The sequence below is a fragment of the Phocoena sinus genome, chromosome 3 (assembly GCF_008692025.1).
Source record: "Phocoena sinus isolate mPhoSin1 chromosome 3, mPhoSin1.pri, whole genome shotgun sequence".
Classification (NCBI taxonomy): domain Eukaryota; kingdom Metazoa; phylum Chordata; class Mammalia; order Artiodactyla; family Phocoenidae; genus Phocoena; species Phocoena sinus.
In genome coordinates this window covers 81,785,177-81,809,639 of record NC_045765.1, presented here as the reverse complement: position 1 = coordinate 81,809,639, position 24,463 = coordinate 81,785,177, and the positions used below count along the sequence as shown (strand labels likewise).

The 24,463-nt window shown below is 38.1% G+C and overlaps 1 protein-coding gene across 1 annotated transcript in view; it reads left to right on the top strand.

The window, feature by feature from the left end:
- Window positions 1-13,015: 13,015 nt before the first annotated feature.
- The window catches only part of WDR36 (WD repeat domain 36), a 37,851-nt gene continuing 26,403 nt past the window's right edge, over window positions 13,016-24,463 (top strand). The window contains exons 1-9 of the mRNA XM_032628492.1: window positions 13,016-13,284; window positions 14,539-14,566; window positions 16,226-16,326; window positions 17,759-17,876; window positions 19,912-20,044; window positions 21,527-21,581; window positions 22,859-22,991; window positions 23,549-23,724; window positions 24,043-24,163. Coding sequence (XP_032484383.1) covers window positions 13,123-13,284; window positions 14,539-14,566; window positions 16,226-16,326; window positions 17,759-17,876; window positions 19,912-20,044; window positions 21,527-21,581; window positions 22,859-22,991; window positions 23,549-23,724; window positions 24,043-24,163 — 1,027 coding nt within the window. The 5' untranslated portion in view covers window positions 13,016-13,122. The remainder of the gene's footprint in view (window positions 13,285-14,538; window positions 14,567-16,225; window positions 16,327-17,758; window positions 17,877-19,911; window positions 20,045-21,526; window positions 21,582-22,858; window positions 22,992-23,548; window positions 23,725-24,042; window positions 24,164-24,463) is intronic.

Sequence of the window (24,463 nt, the reverse complement as noted above, 5' to 3'; positions counted from 1 at the left end):
ATCTCTTAGTTTTATTGATCTTTGCTATTATTTCCTTCATTTCTTTTTCATTTACTTCTGATCTTTATGATTTCCTTCCTTCTGCTAACTTTGGGGGGGGGTTTTGTTCTTCTTTCTCTAATTGCTTTCAGTGTAAGGTTAGGTGGTTTATTTGAGATGTTTCTTGTTTCTTGAGGTAGGATTGTATTGCTATAAACTTCCCTCTTAGAACTGCTTTTGCTTCATCCCATAGGTTTTGGGCCATTGTGTTTTCATTGTCATTTGTTTCTAGGTATTTTTTGATTTCCCCTTTAATTTCTTCAGTGATCTCTTGGTTATTTAGTGGCATATTTTTTAGCCTTCATGTGTTTGTATTTTTTACAGATTTTTTCCCATAATTGATATCTAGTCTCATATCGTTGTCAACGGAAAAGATATTTGATATGATTTCAATTTTCTTAAATTTACCAAGCCTTGATTTGTGGCCCAAGATATAATTTATCCTTGTATATGTATAACTGATTCACTTTGTTATAAAGCAGAAGCTAACACAACATTGTAAAGCAATTATACTCCAATAAAAAAAAAAGGTATAATCTATCCTAGATAATGTTCCATGAGCACTTGAGAAGAAAGTGTATTCTGTTGTTTTTGGTTGGAATATCCTATAAATATCAATTAAGTCCATCTTGTTTAATGTGTCATTTAAAGCGTGTGTTTCCTTTTTATTTTAATTTTGGATGATCTGTCTGTAGGTGAAAGTGGGCTGTTAAAGTCCCCTACTATTATTGTGTTACCGTCGATTTCCCCTTTTATGGCTGTTAGTATTTGCCTTATGTATTGATGTGCTTCTATGTTGGGTGCATAAGTATTTACAATTTTTATATTTTCTTCTTGGATTGATCCCTTGATTGTTATGTAGTGTCCTTCTTTGTCTCTTGTAATAGTCTTTATTTTAAAGTCTATTTTGTCTGATATGATAATTGCTACTCCAGCTTTCTTTTGATTTCCATTTGCATGGAATACCTTTTTCTACCCCCTCACTTTCAATCTGTATGTGTCCTAGGTCTGAAGTGGGTCTCTTGTAGATCGCATATATATTATTCTTGTTTTTGTATCCATTCAGCCAGTCTATGTCTTTTGGTTGGAGAACTTAATCTCTTTACATTTAAGGTAACTATATGTATGTTCCTATTCTCATTTTCTTAACTGTTTTGGGTTTGTTATTGTAGGTCTTTTCCTTCTCTTGTGTTTCCTGCCTAGAGAAGTTCCTTTAGCATTTGTTGTAAAGCTGGTTTGGTGGTGCTGATTTCTTTTTTTGATTTTGCTTGTCTGTAAAAGTTTTAATTTCTCTGTCCAATCTGAATGAGATCCTTGCTGGGTAATCTTTGTTGTAGGTTTTTGCCTTTCATCACTTTAAATATGTCCTGCCACTCCCTTCTGGCTTGCAGAGTTTCTGCTGAAAGATCAGCTGTTAACCTTATGGGGATTCCCTTCTATGTTTTTTGTTGCTTTTCCTTTGTTGCTTTTAATATTTTCTTTGTATTTAATTTTGATAGTTTGATTATTATGTGTCTTGGCCTGTTTTCTCCTTGGATTTATCCTGTATGGGGCTCTCTGTGCTTCCTGGACTTGATTAACTATTTCCTTTCCCGTATTAGGGAAGTTTTCAACTATAATCTCTTCAAATATTTTCTCAGTTCCTTTCTTTTTCTCTTCTTCTTCTGGGACCCCTATAATTCGAATGTTGGTGTGTTTAATGTTGTCCCAGAGGTCTCTGAGACTGTCCTCAATTCCTTTCATTCTTTTTTCTTTATTCTGCTCTGCAGTAGTTATTTCTGCTATTTTATCTTCCAGGTCACTTATCTGTTCTTATGCCTCAGTTATTCTGCTATTGATTCCTTCTAGAGAATTTTTAATTTCATTTATTGTGTCATTCATCATTGTTTGTTTGCTCTTTAGTTCTTCTAGGTCCTTGTTAAACATTTCTTGTATTTTCTCCATTCTATTTCCAAGATGTTGGGTCATCTTTCCTATCATTACTCTGAATTCTTTTTCAGTTAGACTGCCTATTTCCTCTTCATTTGTTTGGTCTGGTGGGTTTTTACCTTTCTCCTTCATCTGCTGTGTATTTCTCTGTCTTCTCATTTTGCTTAACTTACTGTGTTTGGGGTCTCCTTTTCGCAGGCTGCAGGTTCGTAGTTCCCATTATTTTTGGTGTCTGCCCACAATGGGTAAGGTTGGTTAAGTGTGTTGTGTAGGCTTCCTGGTGGGGGGGACTGGTGCCTGTGTTATGGTGCCTGTGTTATGGTGGATGAGGCTGGATGTTGTCTTTCTGGTCAGTAGGACTGTGTCTGGTGGTGTGTTTTGGGGAGTCTGTGCACTTTTTATGATTTTAGGCAGCCTCTCTGCTAATGGGTTGGGTTGTATTCCTGTCTTGCTAGTTGTTTGGCATGCGGTGTCAAGCACTGGAGCTTGTTGGTCTTTGAGTGGAGCTGGATCTCAGCGCTGAAATGGAGATCTCTGGGAGAGCTCTTGCTGATTGATATTATGTGGGGCCAGGATGTCTCTGGTGGTCCAATGTCCTAAACTCAGCTCTTCCACCTCAGAGGCTCAGGACTGACACTCAGCCAGAGCACCAAGATCCTGTCAGCCACACCTCAGAAGAGAAGGGAGAAAAAAAAAAGCTAGAAAGAAAAAAATAAAATAAAATAAAATGAAGTTATTTTAAAATAAAAAAATATTATTAAAATTAAAAAGTAATAAAGAAATAAAAATGTAATTAAAAAAAGAAAGAGGGCAACCAAACCATTAAACAAATCCACCAATGATAACAAGTGCTAAAAACTATACTAAAAAAAAGAGAAAAAAATGGACAGAGAGAATCCTAGGACAAATGGTAAAAGCAAACCTATATAGACAAAATCACACAAAGAAGCATACACATACACACTCACAAAAAGAGAAAAAGGAAGGAAAAAAGATATATATTTTAAAAAAAGGAAGAGAGCAACCAAATCAATAAACAAATCTACCAATTATAATAAGCTCTAAATACTAAGATGAACATAAAACCAGAAACAAATCAGGTGCAGAAAGCAAACCCCAAGTCTACAGTTGCTCCCAAAGTCCACCTCCTCAATTTGGAATGACTCATTGTCTATTCAGGTATTCCACAGATGCAGGGTATACATCAAGTTGATTGTGGAGATTTAATTCACTGCTCCTGAGGCTGTACGGAGAGATTTCCTGTTCTCTTCTTTGTTCGCAGAGCTCCTGGGGTTCAGCTTTGGATTTGGCCCCGCTTCTGTGTGTAGGTCGCCCTCTGGCGTCTGTTCTTTGCCCAGACAGGACAGGGTTAAAAGAGCGGCTGATTCCGGGGCTCTGGCTCACTCAGGCCGGGGGGAGCAAGGGTACGGAGCTCGCAGAGGCCAGCGTGACGTTGCACCAGCCTGAGGCGCACCATGCGTTCTCCCGGGGAAGTTGTCCCTGGATCACGGGACTCTGGCAGTGGCGGGCTGCACAGGCTCCCTGGAGGGGAGGTGTGGATAGTGACCTGTGCTTGCACACAGGCTTCTTGATGGCTGCAGCAGCAGCCTTAGCGTTTCATGCCTGTCTCTAGTGTCCATGCTGATAGCCGTGGCTCACACCCATCTCTAGAGCTCATTTAGGCAATGCTCTGAAACTCCTTTCCTCGCACACCCCAAAACAATTGTTTCTTGCCTCTTAGGCCGCTCCAGACTTTTCCCGGATTCCCTCCCAGCTAGCTGTGGCGCACTAGCCCCCTTCAGGCTGTGTTCACGCAGCCAACCCCAGTCCTCTCCCTGGGATCTGACCTCTGAAGCCCGCGCCTCAGCTCCCAGCCCCGCCCGCCCCGGAGGGTGAGCAGACAAACCTCTCGGGCTGGTGAGTGCCGGTCGGCACCGATCCTCTCTGCAGGAAGCTCTCCACTTTGCCCTCCACACCCCTGTTGCTGCGCTCGCCTCCATGGCTCCAAAGCTTCCTCCCCCACTCCCACCCCCGTCTCCGCCAGTGAAGGGGCTTCCTAGTGTGTGGAAACTTTTCCTCCTCCATAGCTCCCTCCAGAAGTGGAGGTCCCATCCCTATTCTTTTGTCTGTGTTTTTTGTTTTTCCTTTTGCCCTACCGAGGTACGTGGGGAGTTTCTTGTCTTTTGGGAAGTCTGAGGTCTTCTGCCAGCGTTCAGTAGGTGTTCTGTAGGAGTTGTTCCACATGTAGATGTATTTTTGATGTATTTGTGGGGAGGAAGGTGATCTCTGCGTCTTACTCCTCTGCCATCTTGAAGGTCTCTGCCTTATTCTTCTTAACTGGATATTTTGTTTCTGCATATTGTGCTTACAATGACTACATCCACCTTGTGACCATGAAGTGAAGATTATCACTGACTTACTGACAATGGCAAAGTATAAAGTTGGAAAGTATCTTGGTCTGTGATGATATTGTTGAGTTAGTGAACCAACTCTGGGTCCATACTACCTCTAAATTCCTTGAAACTTGAGATAATAAATAGCTTTATTGTTTAAGCCACATTTAATTGAGTACTCTAGAACTTTCAGCAGAAAACAGAATCCATCTCTGTGTGTAATAGTGGACCTCCATTCAGCTGGCTTAAATAATGAGAAAAATGTACTATGTCATATAATAATATGAGAGAAAAGATGGTTTCAGGGTTTGGTAACTTAGTAGTTCAAATATATCATCAAAGACTCAGATTCTTTTTGTCTTTCTGCTCTGTTTTCTCATCATGTTGCCTTGTCCTCAGGATTTTCTCCCCATGGTTTTAAGGTGATTGCAGAATTTTTAGTTTTTATATGCAGATGCAATAACTTTAAGCAGAAGAAAGCCGTTTTCAATTATGTCCCCCCCACCTTTTTGTTTAAACAGACAGACCTTTTCCCAAAACCTCCCAAAAGACTTCCCTTAAAATCTAATTGGCCAGAATTAGGTCTCAAGCCTTTGCTTAAACTAATCTCTGGTGAGAAAAATATTAATTACCATAATTATATTAGACTAATTAATATTCACCTACTCAGGGGAGGGGATTAACCCTTTGTGAACCATGAGGCCCTCTGCTATGTGAACATAGTGGGGATTCTGTTAATTAAGAATGAAAAGAAGTATGTGTCTGCCACAGAAAACAAGCACTAAGTGAAGTGATACTTAGGAATTCAGAGAAAAGAGAGCTCCTTATGGACTGAAAAAGAGAAGGGTTTGCAGAGAAGGCAGAACTTGAACTGGGCCGGTAATATAAGGGAGAATGTTTGCTATCCAGAGGGGAGCTTTGAGGACACTATGCAGAGAAAAGAGCTTAAGTAATCGCATAACTATTATAACAAGGTATTTAATGTGTTCAAGTTACTATTGCTGTAAAATAAGCCACTCAAAACGTAGTGACCTAAAATAAACATTGTATTGTGCTATGGATTCTCTGGGTCTAGAATTCAGAAAGGGCACAGCTGGGATGGAGTGTCAGTTGAGAGAATTGAAATCTGGGAGTGACTCGACAGCTATGAGCTGAAACATTCTAGCCCATACTCTCATGCCTGATGGTTCATGCTGGCTGTCAGCTGAGACCACAGCTGGGTGACAGGCTGAAATACTGCACATGGCCTCTCCATGTGGTTTCTCCGCATGAACTATTTTGGGCTTTTTCTCTGAATGGAGGCTGACTCCAAGAGTGAGCATTCCCAGAGAGCAAGGTGGCAATGCCAGGGATTTTTATGATCTAGTCTTTTTTTGTTTGTCTTGTAATATTTATTTATTTATTTTGATTTGAATTTTAATTTTTTATACAGCATGTTCTTCTTAGTTGTCTTACATATTAGTGTATATATGTCAATCCCATATGATCTAGTCTTGAGAGTCACATAGTAGCATGCTTACCATACTTTACTGTTTGAAGCAGTCAAAGATCCACCCAGGTTCAAGAGGAGAAGACAGAGATCTCAAGACTCTATGGTAGTAATGTCAAGATCACACTGTGTTACAGGCATGTGGGATGGGCAATAATGTCATGATCATTTTTGGAAACGATCTACTACAGGGTGAAACTTTTTCTAAAGTCTCAAAGCTGAGAACAATAAATGATAAATAACTCTCCTCTGGCCATGAACCTTCTGAAGAAAACTTGCAAGACATTCAGTTAGGACTTGCTTAAGATATTGCCAGCCTGATCTAGTGACTATAACTGGATCACAGCCAAAGTAAGAGAAAGCTAGATAGTAATTAGAGGGTTCTTTGGAGAGAATCTGTAGATGTAGAGAGAGCTATGGTTTTCTCACCAATCTTACCAAGGAGGGAAGTGCGTTTCCCAACACTTCCAATTCTCAATCTAAGTATGTGGCTCCAAAAACAAAACAAAACAATTATAGAGACTAGGGTTATGTACAAGCATGTGAAATTGACGACTTACTCCAAGTTTGCTGAATTGCATAATCTTGTAGGCTCAAATCCATGCCCACCTAAATGAAATATAAGACAGTTCTTGGAAGATCCTCTTATGTATCTTTCCAGGTAGAGCACAGTGCATAGAAAATAATGCCTACCTCTCATTAGGAGAAATCTGAGGGAGATTAGTCAGAATAGCCTGTAATTACTGGGCTCTTGAAAGGGATCAAGAGTTGGGCAAGCTGCATGAGACAGAGGACATTTCACAGTCAAGAAAGTACTACCAAGAGTACCATCTAAACGGGATATTTTCTTCACATCCTCTTCCTTCCCTGATCCCAAAGGAGTAGACTCAAGATGGCAGGGGCAAGGATAGCAAAAAGAAAGAAAGAAAGAAAGAAAAATTTAAAAATAAAAAGTAGGAACTGGGCTGGCTGCTGTCCTTTTTGAAGCACCATTCTCTAACTTTTCCTTTAGTTCTATATGTAATCCCATATTGCTCCCATTGTTTTTTCCCCCCATAGACTAGGCAGATCATTTTGTTTTCCAGTTTGCTTGTTTTGTTGTGTGTCCAACCTGAACATTTCCAACCAATACAGAAATAAAGGGTATGAGGGGAATGAAGGAGGATGGGTAGGGGCAAAACAAGTTTTCTTAGGAAAGTCAATTTCTTATTTTTGAAATATTTTGATAAAAGCTTTATGTTAAAAGATAACCTCTCCTATAGCGTTCTGATTTTTTACCTTAGCCTCTCCATCCAAGATTTTTGGAATAGAGCTGTCTTCTCTTGTTTTGCTTTGTTTCTTAAGGACTAGACATCGTGTGACATATTTGAGAATATAACCTGTTTTACTCAGTTATTTACTCATTCACACACTCATACATTTGTTCATTTACTGCTTTTTTGCTAATTTCTTGATGTGTGGCCGGCAAGCATCTGATTCACAGGAAAATTGGAAAGTAATAGTTACCCAGAGAAACAGTAGCTTAACCAGAATTACAATCCAGGGATCCAATTTGCAATAGTAAAAAATTATAAATAGCTAAATGTTGTACAATAAGACCTGATTAAATAAATTATGGTATATGAATAAATTAAAAAGCAAAAGAATGATTATCACAGAATTAGTAACAATTATTTATGATTAGGGAGAATTGGGTATGTAATGTTGAAAAGTTACTTGGGAAACTTCTAAGTTACTATCAATGTTTAATTACTTTATGTGAATGGTGATTACATGGACATTTGTTTTATTAACATTATTTGAAAATACATATGCTATGTAGGTATTAAATAATATTGTCAATATTTAGTTATATGAGTTTAATATATTTTTTGTATCCTACATACTCATAATGTATATAGGATACAAAAAATATATTTTATCCAATATATTGTTCAAACATTACCTTTTCTATGAGAATTTACCTGGCAAAGTCTTTAAAATTGTAACTCAGACACTATCTATCCGTCTCTATGCTGTTTTTCCCCCAGAACACTTATCAACATCCTTCAAAGTTATTATTTACTTCTTCTTTATTGTCTACCTCTCTTTCATAGAAGACAAACTTCATGAGGACAAGTTTTTGTATGTTTTGATTATGTGTATGTCTGAAACAAGTCTTGTATATCTGATTTGATTATGGTGATATCAGAAGCATCTAGAAGTGCCTGGCATTCATTAGATGTTGTATAAATACTTCCTGAATAAAATGTAGGTTATTTAGGTGACAGGCATTTTCAGCATGAGATCACCAAACGGAAGCATCTGTAGGTCTTTTCTTTGGAATTGTTCAGTTTTCCTGAGTTTTCCTGCAATCTTCTAGGTGTATACAGGCCTGAAGGTTGGCTTCCTGGGAGCATGGTGTGGAAGAAATTGGGAGACCCACTGGTCAGTGTGTGATGTTCACTTCATCTGCCAGTCTCAGCTGCAACGTCTTTCTGTGCCTGCTGTCCAAATCTGGATTACTTAGGGTTCACTTCTCTAGAAAATAAACTAGTCTCTAGAAGAGTAGAATAATAGTCTCATTATTCTTAAAGGGCTGCAAATAATTCTTAATGAGATTCAGTTATTCCTCTCCCTGGAACTTCCTTGAAGAATTCAGGGTGAATGTAATGAGATTCAGGACCATATATGACTGAGGTTTTCCATCATGCAAGACCATGTAATTTCAGCAAAGCCCTTTCTCAACTGGTGCCAGAGAGTTTGAAGCCTTGATAACAAGTACTGGAAGCACACATTCTATGATCTCATGCATTGCCAGTATCCAACAGCATCACTGTTTTCTCACCAGCCATTTCCTCAACAGTCAGTAGGTTTCAAAGTGGCTTGTGGACTACTGGTATCAGAATCACTTGGGAAGCTTGTTAAATGCAGATACCTGTAGTCCACCCCTCTCCTTCTGAATCTGAATACTGGGTGGTAAGGCCTCAGTGATCCTTTCACATACTGACCACCACCAGCGACAATAATTTAGTCAGACATTCAGCCATGTATTCACTTATTTAGAATTCTAAACTGATCCATGAATATAGTTTTATATGGCCTTTTGAGATTTATAGCAGGATAAATTTAAAAAGGTGAGAAAGAGAACCGCAAGAATCCATTATTCCTTTCAAATTTCTAGTTTTGGAGAGGTCTTTGATTGGCAGGTTATTGCTTCTGGGGAGACCATTTTTGCACCGGTGGATGCTAATTCTGTACCAATAAGATAAGCATGGGGAATTATGCACTCACAATTCTTCTTACCAATTTTCCAGGTTGGTGGATACCTCTAATCATAATATCCTCATTTTGTGTTTATTATGTACCTAAAATCTGCTCAAATCATATTGACAACAAACCATGCTCACACTGCCCTCTAGATAATTATATCATGAAGATCCATTGCAAGTTAAGAACCTCTAACGGTAACTGCTGGTTAATTTCTTCCATTTGTTCTTTCCTTTTTTTTTTTTTTTTCCAGTTCTCTTAGTCTCTCAGTGTCAGGAAGGTCTGATAATGAATGGGGAAGAAAAGTCTCTATTACTACCAATGTAGCATAGGATATTTTTTTAAATGAGGATAAAAGAAAGACAGTGACCTTACTGTCAGTGGGCCTACATGGGTCTGGTCTCATACCAGATATTCTATTCAGGGAAAAGACTTCATGGAATATTTAGGAAAAGCTGTTACATGAAAGGCAATGTCATTTGGGAAGGTAACATTTTACAAATCATTGTGGGGCCAGGATTTCTGGCACTTGGGTCAGAAAAGTCCTCAAGAGAACAGCAGAACATTGAAGGTTATTTCTACAATATTGTCATCTGATGCTGATAGCCCATGTGTCCTCTAATCCTAGCTCATGGCTATAGAGAACTTCAGCTTTGAGTTTCCACTATGACTGAAAAAAGAAGTAAAAGGATATTTAAAATAAAGAGAACTGCTCCAGCCTGACTATGGAAGAGGATAATGTTATGTGGATGCTTATACTGATGGCAAATCCTAAGCATACTCTTTCCAGAGAATTGACTCTTCTTTCAGGCTAAGTGTTACCATAGGCACTATCAAAGAACTGATTCAGGGCTTCCCTGGTGGCGCAGTGGTTGAGAGTCCGCCTGCCGATGCAGGGGACATGGGTTCTTCCCGGTCCGGGAAGATCCCACATGCCACGGAGTGGCTGGGCCTGTGAGCCATGGCTGCTGAGCCTGCGCGTCGGAGCCTGTGCTCCGCAAAAGGATTTACACGTTGAAAAGAAACGGTTTGTTGCTAAAGAGGTTTCTCTATGCTGCCACATGTAAGTGACATTTCTCAAGGAAGCTGACTAAAACAAACATTTCCTATAGTCTCCAAACTCTAGATCAGAATTGCCATTACAAGATTTTAGTGAATTGTACATGCTTACCTGTAGAACAAATAGATCTGACATATTCAGCAAATCTCTTATTTCTACCCTGGTTAGCAATATCTCAGAGCAACGTGTATTTTAGTCGTTCTGCTCAACCAGCAACAGACATGTTTGTGTACATTTTCCACCAGCAGAGGAAAAATTGGGGCAGCCAGAATGAACAACTCCCCAAGGTAGAAAGTCTTAGATTGAGAATAAGGAGTACTGATATATGGTGCCTGCTCTTTTATCACCTAACTTCACAGTTGTAGTCCTTAGTAGTTCACTCATCTGTGAAATAAGGGGGTGGACAAGCAATATCTTGAAACCTCCTTGGGTTTCTGACATGCTTCTGCCAATACGATGAAATGAACTATATGCATTTCTAAATTTGATTAGCAAGGTAAGTATAAATATACTGGTTATATATTAATGTGTAACAAATTACCCCCAAATTTAGTGGCCTAAAACAGCAATTAACATTTATTATGTTAAACAGTTGAGACTCAGGAATTCAGGAGTGGCTTAAGAGAGTGATTCTGGCTTAGAGTCTTTCATCAAGTTGTAGTCAAGATGTCTGCATGGCTGCAGTCATCTGAAGGCTTTCCTGGGGCTGGAGAAGATGCTTTACTCACATGTCTAGCAAGGTAGTGCTGGTGGCTGGCAGGAGGCCCTCAGTTCCTTGTCATGTGAAACACTCCATAGGACTGCTTGAGTATCTTCCCAATATGGCTGTTGAGTTTCTGCAGAGCAAATGACCCAAGAAGGAGCAAGTCAAAAGCTTCAATGTTTTTTATGACCTAGCCCTGTTACAGGTCAACCCTATTCAGTGTGAGAGGGGACTACACAAGGGCGTGAATACCAGGAGGTAAGAGTCATTGAGGGCATCTTGGAGGCTGGTAATCACAATACCAGTAACAAAAAAGAAATGGTCTTTATTATATAAACTAATCAGAAAAGTCATATTTAACCCTTTTTTAAAAGTTAGATATGACAACACAACATAGCTATACTTTTAATTTACCTGAATATTCTGAAGTCCCAATGCATTGAATCAAATTGAAAATGATCATTTGTCAATGATCGACTACATCCACCATGTGGCTTGCAGGATCTTAGTTCCCCTACCAGGTATCAAACTCGGGCCCCCTGCAGTGGAAGCCTGGAGTCCTAACCACTGGACTGCCAGGGAATTCCCTACCTTTTCTTTTATTCTAACTTGGGACTACCATCCTTAGGGGCATCTCTAAGTAAAAAGAGCAGTAGCTAGGTCCTTCTCTCCCACTACACATTCAAACACTTTGCTGGCAGCTAAATAGCAAGAAACTCAGGGAGGCAACTGATGGGGAGAAATGTACTCTGACCAACTGCTAAAACTGGAAAACTCACAATCAGCCCGTAACATGGTCCCTTTAAAAGATCACAGCAAAATAGCTAACATGCACGTCTACTGCTACCATATGACTAGATTTTCCATGACAGTTCTAATTTTTAAACTTTTCTCTTATCGTCCAGATGTAGGTCAAAGAACATAAATCTAATTGTCAGATTGGCCTACATTCAAATTGCTACACTACCATTAAGTGACCCTGGACAAGTCAGGTAATCTCTGGGAACCTCAGGTTTCTTATCTAATGCGAACACACACCCATCATGTGGCCCATGATGTGATCTTGAAAATCAGATTGCTGAATGATTTCTCCCACCCTCCAGCTGCCCCTCAGTGATCTCTACTTATCCTTTTCTAAACCTTGTGCTACTCTGGATTTTGGCACTAAATAATCTTGGAACTGAACAAATCATTTAATCCCAATGAATCAATTTCCTCATTTGTAAAACAACAATATAATTTTTGCCCTAAACACCTCACAGTCTTAATTTGAGGATTATATTAAGATAATGGGTGTCATCAAAGGCTTTGTGAACTGTAAAGTCCTGAACAGGAAACATTTTCAATTTTCTCCCCAAACTGTCAATATAGACAGAAGTCTTTGTGATTATAAAAATAATATGTGCATTATACAAAATTTAGAGAACTCTTAATGTTTATCTAGTAATTAAAAACATTTGTACATATTTCCATGACTCACAGGTAAAAATTAATAATCCATTAATATTCCAATTTATATTTTACTTTAAACAAACTCAGTAAAAAGCAAACAAACATTTTTATTATGGGAAATTTTGATTTTAAAAGGAAGCAGAAGGACAGTATTATGAACTCTCACATACTCATTCCCAAGATTAAATAATTACCAATCTTATGTCATCTAAACCATACACCTCATTCCCAATTATTTTGAAAACAAATCTCCAGATACATAATTTCATCCATAAATACATATCTCCAAAAGATAAGGACCTTTAAAAACATAATTATAATACTACTATCACATATTTAAACAATAATGTCTTAATATCATCAAATATCCACTCAGTGTTCAAATTTTCTTGGCAGTCTCATCGTTTCACACGTTTTCAAAATCACACGTTTAACCTGACTCCATCTGAGTTAAGACTTCGGTTTCCCCTTCACCCTCCTGGCCCTTGTGCTTGCTTCCCCAGTCTTTCCCCTCCCCTAAGGTCCCGCTGAAAAGTGACTCGAGTGTCTTCCGGGTCCGGGAGAGCTGGGAGCACCGTTAAACTGCTGAAGACTGTGGACGGCGGAACTGAAGTCGCGCCTCCCCTTCGAGCTCCGCAGGGAGCTCTTTTTCAAATGCACTGAGGACAGTCTCCGCTCACGCGATTGGCAGCGGGGACCGGAAGCGCTTGGGAACCCGGCAAAGGATTGTGCCACGAGACGTGCAGAGAACCTGGGTGCGCGGTTTCCACCGGGACTGGAGCCCAGAGGGAACCCCACCGCGGCAGCAATGGAGCGAAGCGCAGGAGACCGCACTGCCAGCGCCCTTTTCGCGGGGTTCCGGGCTTTGGGGCTTTTCAGCAACGACATTCCACACGTGGTGCGGTTCAGTGCGCTGAAGCGCCGATTCTATGTGACGACGTGCGTGGGCAAAAGCTTCCACACCTATGACGTGAGTGACTTCTTTCGCCCGCTTCCCGGGAATCACCCTCCCCGGCCCCCAACTCTGTGGCAATCCCGCTCTCCTCCGTCACCTACCAAGGGCTTTCGCCACCGCATTACATCCACGTGTTGATTTAGCGTTTGAAGTCTGCTTGGGAAGAGTTTCGGAGGCAGTCTGTCTAGGGGGTGGTACTAGAGAACATTTCAGTTCAATAGCAATGTATTTGCTCTGTAAATATTTGTTGTTCTCTTGAAGATGTAAATGTGATTTTAAAAACTCTCTGGCGCCACCACCTTCTTCATTAGAAAGACTTGCAAGCAATTTTGTGCAATTCGCGACAAGAGCTGGGTTAGAAATACAGGCTAAAAAACATTGGGATAACTGGAGGGGGTGCGATTAATTATGTTGTAGGGGACAGTCCACATTTGATAGAAAGCTAATTTCCCTAAACTTCCCTTGAGTAACTTTCTCAAAGTCACATAGCTGGATCAGTAACCATAAATTGGGGTTCACAAACTGCAGCCTGCAAGCCAGTTCTGCCAACAGTTTTTGTATGACCCATGACGTTTTTATTTATTTATTTATCTGTGTATGTTTGTGTTTATTCTAATATAGCATAATCTCCAAGTAAAATTTGCATAGTAGTAGGATGCAGTATAATCAAATTTTGACGTGGGATGGAGACATCCATCTACTCTTGATTAAGAAACAGATTATTTAATTCATCTTCAAGGGCTCTTTCAGTCTTACACATCTCTAGGGTATGAATTTCTCCTTATACCCCTCTGAGCTCTGTGCTGCTGAGATGAATGGTTTTGACGTTTTTAAATGATTGGGAAATAATCCAAAGAAGAATAATATTTCATGGCATATGAAAATTTTGAAAATTACAGTCTATATCCATAAGTCAAATGTATTGGAATACAGCCATGCACGTTTGTTTTTGTGTCATATATGGCTGCTTTCGTGGTACATTATCAGTTGAGTAATTGCAACAAAAACCACACAGCATGCAAAGCATTAAAATATTTACTACATGACCCATATAGAAAACTATGTGTGACACCTACCCTTCCATCTGATGAAATAGTAGAAAATATAAGCTTTCCTAATAATGAAAATTAGGGTCAGTTAAGTGTCTCTTTAAGGAAGGACAGAATAGCAAATTTATGTATGAAGTTAGATCTTAATCTTCAAATGTTAGATTATTATAGTTGTTTTTGTTAGTAAAAATTTAATCATTTCTTTTTTTTTTTAAGACAGGTTCAGAAACTTAGTCTGGTTGCAGTAAGTAAGTATAGACTTTATCCTGAATTTGTGCATGTTTAGTATCTTAAAATTTTTTATAATTTTGACATAATTTAAGACTTGCAGAACAAGGACTCCAGCGTGTATTTATAGTAAACTTACATAGCAACAACAACAAAAAGTCCAAGACAGGATCGTGTGTTGCCTTCAGTTGTCATATGTCTCTTTGGTCTTCTTTAATCTAGACTAATTCATCAGACTTTCTTTGTGTTTTACAACATTTATTTTTTGAAGAGTATAGGCTAGTTCTTTTTTGTTTTTTTCTTTTTTAGGCTAGTTCTTTTTTAGAATATTCTTCAATTTGACTTTTTCTAATGCTTCCTGATGATTAGATTCAGGTTATGCAGTATGGCAATAATAACAGAAATGATGCTGAATTCTCAATGAACCATATCAGGAGGCACATGCTATTGGTTAGTCTTATTCCTGGCAGTGAAAACTTTGATCATTTGGTTAAGGTGACATTTATCAGGCGGCTCCATTTTAAAGTTTTACCCTTTGTTAACTAATAAATGTAATAAGTGGTAAGATACATTGAGACCATGTAAGTGTCCTCTTACTCTACAAAGTTTCAACTACTGCTAGGTTTATCATTTAGTGATGATTCTTGCCTGAATCAGTTATTAGTAGGATGATTATCAGTGATTTTCTGATTCTATCATTCTATTGTAAGAAAGAGTTTTTCCGCATTTTGATTTTTTTTTTTCCAATGGAAGGAATTTTTTTTTTTTGAAAACTCTTTAATAGAATAAAGAGCTTGCCAGGGCTGAGAGATTCTAGTTTCACCATCAAATATGATCTTTGTAAGAGAAACAGAGCTATAAAGAATCCAGTGTACATGTCTGATAAACTTACATTTTTAAAATTATAGAAGGCAGTAGAAGGGCACTAAAACCTAAGTCAAATACTAAAGTGAATGGTAAACCAATAAAAATAGTATTTTGGAAATGAAATCTCAAAGCAGAATACCAGCATGAAAGATACTTAAAGCGATTCTCTATATTTTAAGCCTCCCGCCCCCAAAATAGGAAATAAAAAGAAAAAGCCAGTGTGACCATGGTAGTGAGAGAGGAATCAAGAAATCCTATCATAAGAAATGGCTAGAGGTGATAGGCATATTTATCTTGGAGAAGACTGAGTGGAAACCGTATTATTCACTTGAAAGGTCAGCATGTAGAATATCATATGGAGGTTTTTTTAGGTTACTCTAAAGGGTAGAGTTAGAGTTCTAGGTTTTGATTTACTTTTAAAATTTTCCTGCAGTTATTAGGAACTTGATGTTCCTGAAGGCATTCACATGAAGGCTAGGTGACCATCTGCCAGAGTTTTGTGTATTTAGTGAGGATTTTTTTTTTTTTCCAAATAACCTCAAAAGCTTCTTCTCATTTCTTTAGGATTACATTTTTATGTCTGCAAATACCAGACATTAATTCTCTAGGGAAGGTCAAGGTGATGTCATATTTTTAGTGTGATAGTTACTATTAGATGTTTAAAATAACATTGAAGTCTAAATTTTATACTCTGATTCTCATACATACATATTTTAAAATTATAGTCAGGAAAAATGTTATACATATACTTGAGGTTTCTATTTGTTCCAAGATCTTAAAAATCCTTACTTCTTATATTTCCTTTTTCCTAGGTAACTCCCTTCCACAGGATATCTGTTGTATGGCAGCTGATGGGAGGCTAGTCTTTGCTGCTTATGGGAATGTTTTCTCTGCCTTTGCCCGTAATAAAGAGGTTTGTATCACTGAACTATTTTAATTTGTTTGTCTTTTGCAGTCAGTAGTTGATTGTCATGGTAGTTGAGGGAACTTTAATGTTGTTATTCTTCACCTGGGACACTCTGGACATTTTTTTTTTTTAATGTATATTCACTTTTCTGGAGGAAGAGAAAGTTGATTTCATCAAATTCTCAAAATTAGTTAAAACTGGTGCTTTAGTTCAGTTTTCTTTGCCAAGGATCAATGTTAGAATTATTTGCACAGCTTGTAAAACATTTTTGTGACCAGCCACATCCTGTCTCTGGAGTTTTCTACTTTGTTTATTTGGTTGGGGTAGGATTTAGTTAAGAGTAGTTTGAAAATGTTTTCCTAAGAGATTCCTATTTGCACTACTGCTTTATGTGGATTGACTTTTTCATTATGAACAACACAGCCCATGACTGATTTTCTAAGAACCAAGTGCTTGTTTCCTATATAGAGAAAGCTAGATTCTCTGTTTTCTCTACTAAGGAAGGATCTTTTCTTGTTAATTTACTCATTCATTTCTAAGTTTGTCCTGGAACAACTGACTTGAGAGGCAACCTGGCTCTAGTGGTCCAGAATGAAAAGGGAAAGTGGCCATGGGGATGCCTAGATAGCCAAGTGATAGAATCACTATGCTTTTCAAAGTTTAACTTGGACTGATGATGTTTGTTCCCAACATTTTCCATCATCACGGCAGAGGAAGGCAACTTACCTGTACAGTTCTTTAATGGGAGTTGTTTTGACTTTTAGAGAGTCAGGAAAAGTGTCTTTTTTTTTTGCAAAATATTGCAATTTGTAGTTTTCCCTGGGAGATAAACATAGAAAGTAGGGTAAAAAGGTATCAGAGACTATCAACTGTAGGAAGCGGTTACCATCCCTAGGGCCAAAGGGACAAGGAGAAGAAATAGTGTTTCTGGAGCCTGGTGGGAACTGAAACCATGGGGGAGGGGACTGTAGTTATTGAGGATGCAGCTGCTGCTGTAAGGGTAAGGGTGTCTGTGTCAAGACAGAAAGCTATATGGAAGGAGTATCCTATATCTCTCTCCCTTGTCTCATGTGGAAGCCAGCTGGTGATGGCTGTAGAGGTCAGCCTTCTAGAACATACCATCAACATGGAATTGCGCTGATTGGATGGGGTGAGGGACCCAGCTGTGTGCATGCTTCCTAAGCTCGGTTGAGAAGCTGAGCCTCAGAGATCTCATTTCTGTGTTCCTAGTTCATGTTTCCTTATTGGACTGGCTGGGGGAGCAGGTAAAAATGCCTGATTCCTTGCTATTTGTTAATCTAACCTTGGGTAATCAAAAGTTGGACCACATTTCTTAACATGAGCATCTTCAGGATTAGCCTGTTTTTTGGATAATATGAATAATAATACATGATGAATGAATAATAATATGAAATTCCTTTGAACTTTGACATTGTAGGTAGTACATACCTTTAAGGGTCATAAGGCAGAAATCCATCTTTTGCAACCCTTTGGGGATCACGTTATTTCTGTTGATACTGATGGTATTCTTATTATTTGGCACATATATTCAGAAGGTAAGAACCAATTTATTGCTTTATCTTGGGGTAGTATGTGTGTAGCTAAAATTAAGTATCTAGGCAAGCATAACTTCTATATCAGAGGAGTAAAGCAGTAAAAAAAAATTTAAGAATCTTTAACACGTGTAAGGAAAAAGGTTCTAAGTAAAAAATGGGAAAGTATCAATAATTTTAGTCAGCTAGTTGAGCTAACTGTTTATAACCTGCTTAATGTGTTTTTCTGAACTAAGACTAGTTCAGTATTAGTATAGCAGTTCTCCAAGTTTAATGACATGTTATATTATTTTCTCTGTGGGGTGAATTTTGGTGTATGTTCACATCTGAGTAATACTTGGTTTGTATTTTCAACTTGTAGTAAGTGAAATTATAATAGTAAACTTGAAGATCCAGTAATCTGAAGGAAAATATACATCCTTTTTCTTTTTTTTTTTTTTTTTTTTTTTTGCGGTACATGGGCCTCTCACTGTTGTGGCCTCTCCCGTTGCGGAGCACAGGCTCCGGACGCGCAGGCTCAGCAGCCATGGCTCATGGGCCCAGCCGCTCCGCGGCACGTGGGATCCTCCCGGACCGGGGCACGAACCCGTGTCCCCTGCATCGGCAGGCGGACTCTCAACCACTGCGCCACCAGGGAAGCCCCACATCCTTTTTCTAAGAATATGAGTCAGTGTCCTTTAACTGTGATATTCTTAAATAGTGTCACTGAGCTCTGTTTATAGGACCATGTTATCTTCAAAGGTTAGGAACTTATCACCAGAATATCCCCAGCTTTCTTCATGTAAAAGACTGTGGGGTCTCTCATGAATTAAAGCTTTTAAGTTTTTTAATCTGTTACATTTTTAGCTTTTGTTATCTCTTGATTAACTCATTTTTTGATGTAATGTGTTTATTTTTAGTAGAAATCCTAGAAAGATTGCCCTCCTGGGAGTCATTCCATGTTCTTGTTCAGATTAGTCACTGTTTGTTTTGTCTTTGCTCAGATGGAGGGAACAGAATTCCAAAAGGAGTACCTGTGCAGATGGATGTTAAAAGGCCTTTTATAAAATTAGAGAACCTGATTCTTAGAGTTCAGTAGGCTTTCTGTTGATCCTTATGTCCAGCTTTTTGTTGCTGTTGCTGCAGCACAGTGTCTTCAGGGAGCTGTTTGTAGTGATCTTAAGTAAAACTGTTAGTTAGGAACAGAGGCAAGAATCTTTTAAAATAGTAGTTAAGTAAAATTTGTGTAATTCTCACCTGTTAATCTATTCTCCTTCAACTGAGGTACACATACCCCTGGGAGTGTGTAGCAACCAGATAGTATGTGAAACTAAAGATTAAAAGAAATGTACCTTCTCTGATATTCAAATTTATTAGGAAATTCAGTGAAAAATTGTTTTCATCGTGGATGAACTGTGAAGTAGAAAAGAAAATTCACACATAGGAATTTTAAACATACGTGGCATTTCAAAAAGTGTTTTGATCTTGCAGCGAGAGACAGCTGGCTATGCCATTTTCTACTCCACGGGGCTATAAGGTCTTCTCCTCTGCTAGAGGTTCTCCTGTGAAAATGTGAGAAGCACTGCTCCTTTCACTGAAGTTTACCTCTGACTTTTACATGTTTGAGGAGCCAGTCAAGCTCTCTAGATATTTGGTCCTTCACTCCCTAGAATAGCTCAGCTCAGTGCATGCGCTTCACTTGGAACATCTGCTGCCTCTTGATCAAATTATAAAAATACTAAGTCTGATCCGTAGCATCATTTTTTTTTTGAACCCTTGTTTTCATTCCTGTAAACCAATTTGTCAGTGAAATTTTAAACAGTATTGATATTAGAACTTTTAGAAAATTCTTGACAAGTCAAAGTTAAATTTGCAAGTTGACCCTCATCACATTTGTTTAATTTCTCAGGGAATATTTATGTTAGCATATGTCTTTGATTTATATTAGTACATAAATCTTTGATATGGTAGATTTTAAGTGCTAAATATATGGGTATATGAAAAATATTTTAAACTATTTTATTAAAAAGTTACATATTTATAACTTTTACTTTCATAGAAGAATACCTGCAGTTGTCTTTTGATAAATCAGTATTTAAAATTTCTGCAATTTTGCATCCGAGTACCTACTTGAATAAAATACTTCTTGGCAGTGAACAAGGAAGCCTCCAGTTGTGGAATGTAAAATCCAAGTAAGCACAATATTTAGAACATAAGTGATTCTTACCTAATCCTCATCACTACTCCCTGATGCGTACTTAAGTCTCTCAATTCTCCTTGCCTTTATATGTTTATTTGGAGAGCTTTCAGTAAATATACCTGTTTTGGGGGTTATACTCACGGCATCACATATGTGAAAGCTCGGATATGGTCTTGGAACATGGTAGGCAGCTTCATAAATCCTCGTTGAAAAGTATATACTAATGGCCTTAGTCACTGTAAAGAATTCATAAAGCTGTAAAGAAGGCTCTAGTACACAGGATCAGAAGATAATTATGAGATTGTCACTGGGAAGCTTTTAGTTCTCAGTAAACTAAGAAAGGTAAGATGGCAAAGCAAATCAGTGTTAATTTAGTGCTAGCATTTAGGAATGGTTTTCAGGGTAAAAGTATATTGATCATCAAGCACAGACCTGATGGATATCTACTTAATATTATTGGTATAGCTTGGGGGTCTAGATAAATGATTTTAGATACCTCTGCCTGTTATTTGAACGTTTATCCAGAGAAAAAAGTGTCAGCTCACTTTTCTTTGTATAGCATTAAAAGGGCAAACAAAAATATTTGACCATCCAAATTGTTCTTTCCAAAGCCCTTATAAATTCGAAAAGGGAAATAAGATTTTCAGAGGTTTAATGTTTATCCTAGTTCTAATTCAGTGTTTCTGTTCAATTTAATAAATATCATCGACTACCTACTCTGCACTAGGCTGAGGGATAATGACTGAAATATTCTGTGCCCTAAGGTTATCTCTTTAGGTTGTTTATGTGATGTTTACACTCTTTATTGTACATTAAGTATCCCTTGGATAATCATTGAGTGATCTAATCTGTGCCCCTTAAAAAAGTTAACATATGCTTAAGTACTTTGTCATTATAACAATTTCGTATATCTCTGCTCTATGGATTCTTTATCATTTATGGCTTGATTCTGAAATTTAGAGCAGCGTCAGTATTGTCGTATAACAGTCATGTAACATACAAGGAGTATTGTAATTATAATATATTCCCTTTTGTGATATGTTTCTAGGAACACGTTGCACTGAAAAACGAGATCTGCCAATATTCTAAGATTTTATTTTAAATTGTATCTGTCATATAACATGGTTACTCATGTATTTTTTTTCTTTCTATTTAATTTCTTAAAGATGTTGCATAGTAGAGTAGTTCTTAGCAGCTTAGGATCTGGAGTTGGTCCTCTGGGCTCTGTCAATTTTAGCCATGTGATCTTAGCTTGATTTTTTTCACATAATTAAGTTTCTTAGTTTCTTTATCTGGAAAATGGTGGTATCCACCTCATGGAATTGTTTTAATATATATACTTAGAATAGTGTGGGGCAGAGTAAGAACTTAATAAATATCACCTGTTATTATTTCATTTTTTAATATGTAGTTGATTTTGTTTTTCTCCCCCCCCCCCAAAAAAAATAGCTTTCAACTATTTTTCTTGTTGTAGTAAACTTCTGTATACATTTGCGGGATGGAAAGTTGGAGTGACAGCGCTTCAGCAGGTTAGTATTTTTCTGTTACGTCAAAGAAGAAATAAAGCTCATAGTAGTAGCATCTTTCATTTTCAGGGGCAACCATATTTTTGGACCTAAAGACAAAATAATATATAGACTAGTGTATCTTTACAAATATTACCGTAAAAAATAGTGTTTTGGAAATGTAATTGAAAACAGCGCCTTTGTCTATAAACGTTTGTGGAAACCTTTTTGCCTGGAATTAGGCTCTAAATCTGTGGTTGCTATGGAACCATGTTTACCAATCATTTTGTAAGCATGTAGTCCAGTGCCTTGTAAAGAGCGGAGATGAGTTTTTCAGTGAAGCAAGGGAGATTTTAGGTCATTCGGAGAAATTTGTCAGGATGTTGAGATTTGTAGCTTGAGATAATTGGGGCCCAAATCTTAATAATTCATTAAATGCTTGACTTTTCCAGAAATAACTGCTTTTTGTTTTTATGAGTCTATAGGACATGTATGAATGAATGACTGCAGAGAATCTTATATCTATTTTGGACACATATACAGCCATGTACCCTTGTCTTTCTAAATACCAGTTGCTTATACCTGCCCAGTTTATATACATTCCTTTATTCTCTCACACTACCGTCAGCCTTACTCTGCTTTTACCTACCTAGAAGACCCCAAAGGTATCAGATGATTAGGTCCTTTGAGGGCAAGACATCATACTTGTTTTAGTATACCCAGCTTCTACACAGGGTCTCATGCATAGTAGTTACTTGATGGCAAATTAATAACATGTTTAGCCTGATTCCATTTTGTAATGGTATTAGACGTTGATCTTGTGTGCTAAAATAAAGAAATTTATGGAGTCTGTATGTAAGGCCATTTACTAAATGAAGATTATAGGGCTTCCCTGGTGGCGCAGTGGTTGAAAGTCCACCTGTTGATGCAGGGGACACGGGTTCGTGCCCCGGTTCGGGAAGATCCCACATGCCGCTGAGCGGCAAGGCCCGTGAGCCATGGCTGCTGAGCCTGCGCGTCCGGAGCCTGTGCTCTGCAATGGGAGAAGCCACAACAGTGAGAGGCCCATGTACTGCAAAAAAAAAAAAAAAAAAGAAAAAATGAAGATTATAATCATAGACTATTAGATTAGATATTCCATTATTTCTTTTGATAACACATAAGTAATGATGTACTCATCAGTATTATTAAAGCTATTAATAATTTGATAGCACATAAGTAATGATGTAATCATCAGTATTATTAAAGCTATTAATTTAATTTGATTAAGAAAATAAAAAGTTGAGTAATTTAATTTTCAGGCGCCAGCTGTGGACGTTGTTGCTGTTGGTCTTATGTCGGGTCAGATTATCATTCACAACATTAAGTTTGATGAAACATTAATGAAGTTCCGTCAAGACTGGGGACCTATTACTTCGATTTCATTTCGCACAGGTAACTTAACTTTTTTTTTTTTTTTTAATTTATTTTTGGCTGCGGTGGGTCTTCGTTGCTGTGCAGGGGCTTTCTCTGGTTGCGGCGAATGGGGGCTACTCTTCGCGGAGGTGCGAGGGCTTCTCATTGCGGTGGCTTCTCTTATTGCAGAGCACAGGCTCTAGGCTCATGGGCTGAGTAGTTGTGGCGCATGGGCTTAGTTGCTCTGCGGCATGTGGGATCTTCCCGGACCAGGGCTTAAACCCGTGTCCCCTGCGTTGGCAGGTGGATTCTTAACCACTGTGCCACCAGGGAAGTCCTTAATTTATTTATTGATGAAAATTAAGAACACTTGAAATGCATTAGTTTGAAGCTCATAGAGATTTTCTTATAATTTAATCTAATAGAAATGAATGAAATACTGGAATATAAAGAGCCAAAGGAATATTGATAGATAATTGGTGTATAGTCTTTTTTTAAACTTTATATTTATGGATTAAAAGGATGGAGAGAGAAATTCTTAAGTTTAATTGTTTTATGTTGCATATTTTTCTTTATGTATTCTATTTTAACAACAGATGGTCATCCAGTAATGGCAGCTGGAAGCCCATGTGGCCATATTGGACTCTGGGATCTAGAAGACAAAAAGTTAATCAATCAAATGAGAAATGCACATTCTACAGCAATTGCCGGACTGACATTTCTCCATAGAGAACCACTTCTTGTCACAAATGGTGCTGACAATGCTCTCAGGGTACTATGATTCTTATCTTTCTTGGCTCATGTGTCCTACCCTTTGGTTATTATAAGCCTGCTGTACTGTATCAGCCTGGAACCTAGCAGATGAAGGGAATATGGGTTAAGATATTGATACAGATGAAATAGAACGCATAGCAGGTTACATGATTTTAGTAAAGTGAGAGAGTTACAGCTTAGCTTTTCCCCAGCCCCCACTCCAGGGTCAGTGGTCTGCACGCAATACCCAGTGCCACATTTGTATAGGTGATGATTTGACTGCTTGCAGATCACTTAAAACATTGTGGAAGAACCTTACTTTTTTATTTCTTGGCAGATATGGATATTTGATGGTCCCACAGGTGAAGGCCGGCTTTTGAGATTCAGAATGGGACATAGTGCTCCTCTTACCAAAATAAGATATTATGGACAAAACGGACAACAAATTCTTAGCGCAAGTGAGTTTCTGCTTTGTGCATTAATTTATTTCAGCAAGTAATGAGAGCAGAGTGTTTAATATTTATTAGGTATTTAATATTTATTTGGTATTTACACAGTTTTAGATTCAAATGCCCCTTTGAGTGACTTGGAAATCTGGGTAAAATGAGGTGATTGTTTTTGAATACTTCAGGGAACACTGTAGCTGCTATTACTTTTATTTGGAGTGTCATTCTATTTACTAATCCTCAGAGACAGAAAGGGCAAATTCCAGAAATGTGGCCCTTGCCTATACAGATAATCTACTGGCAGTTATTAGC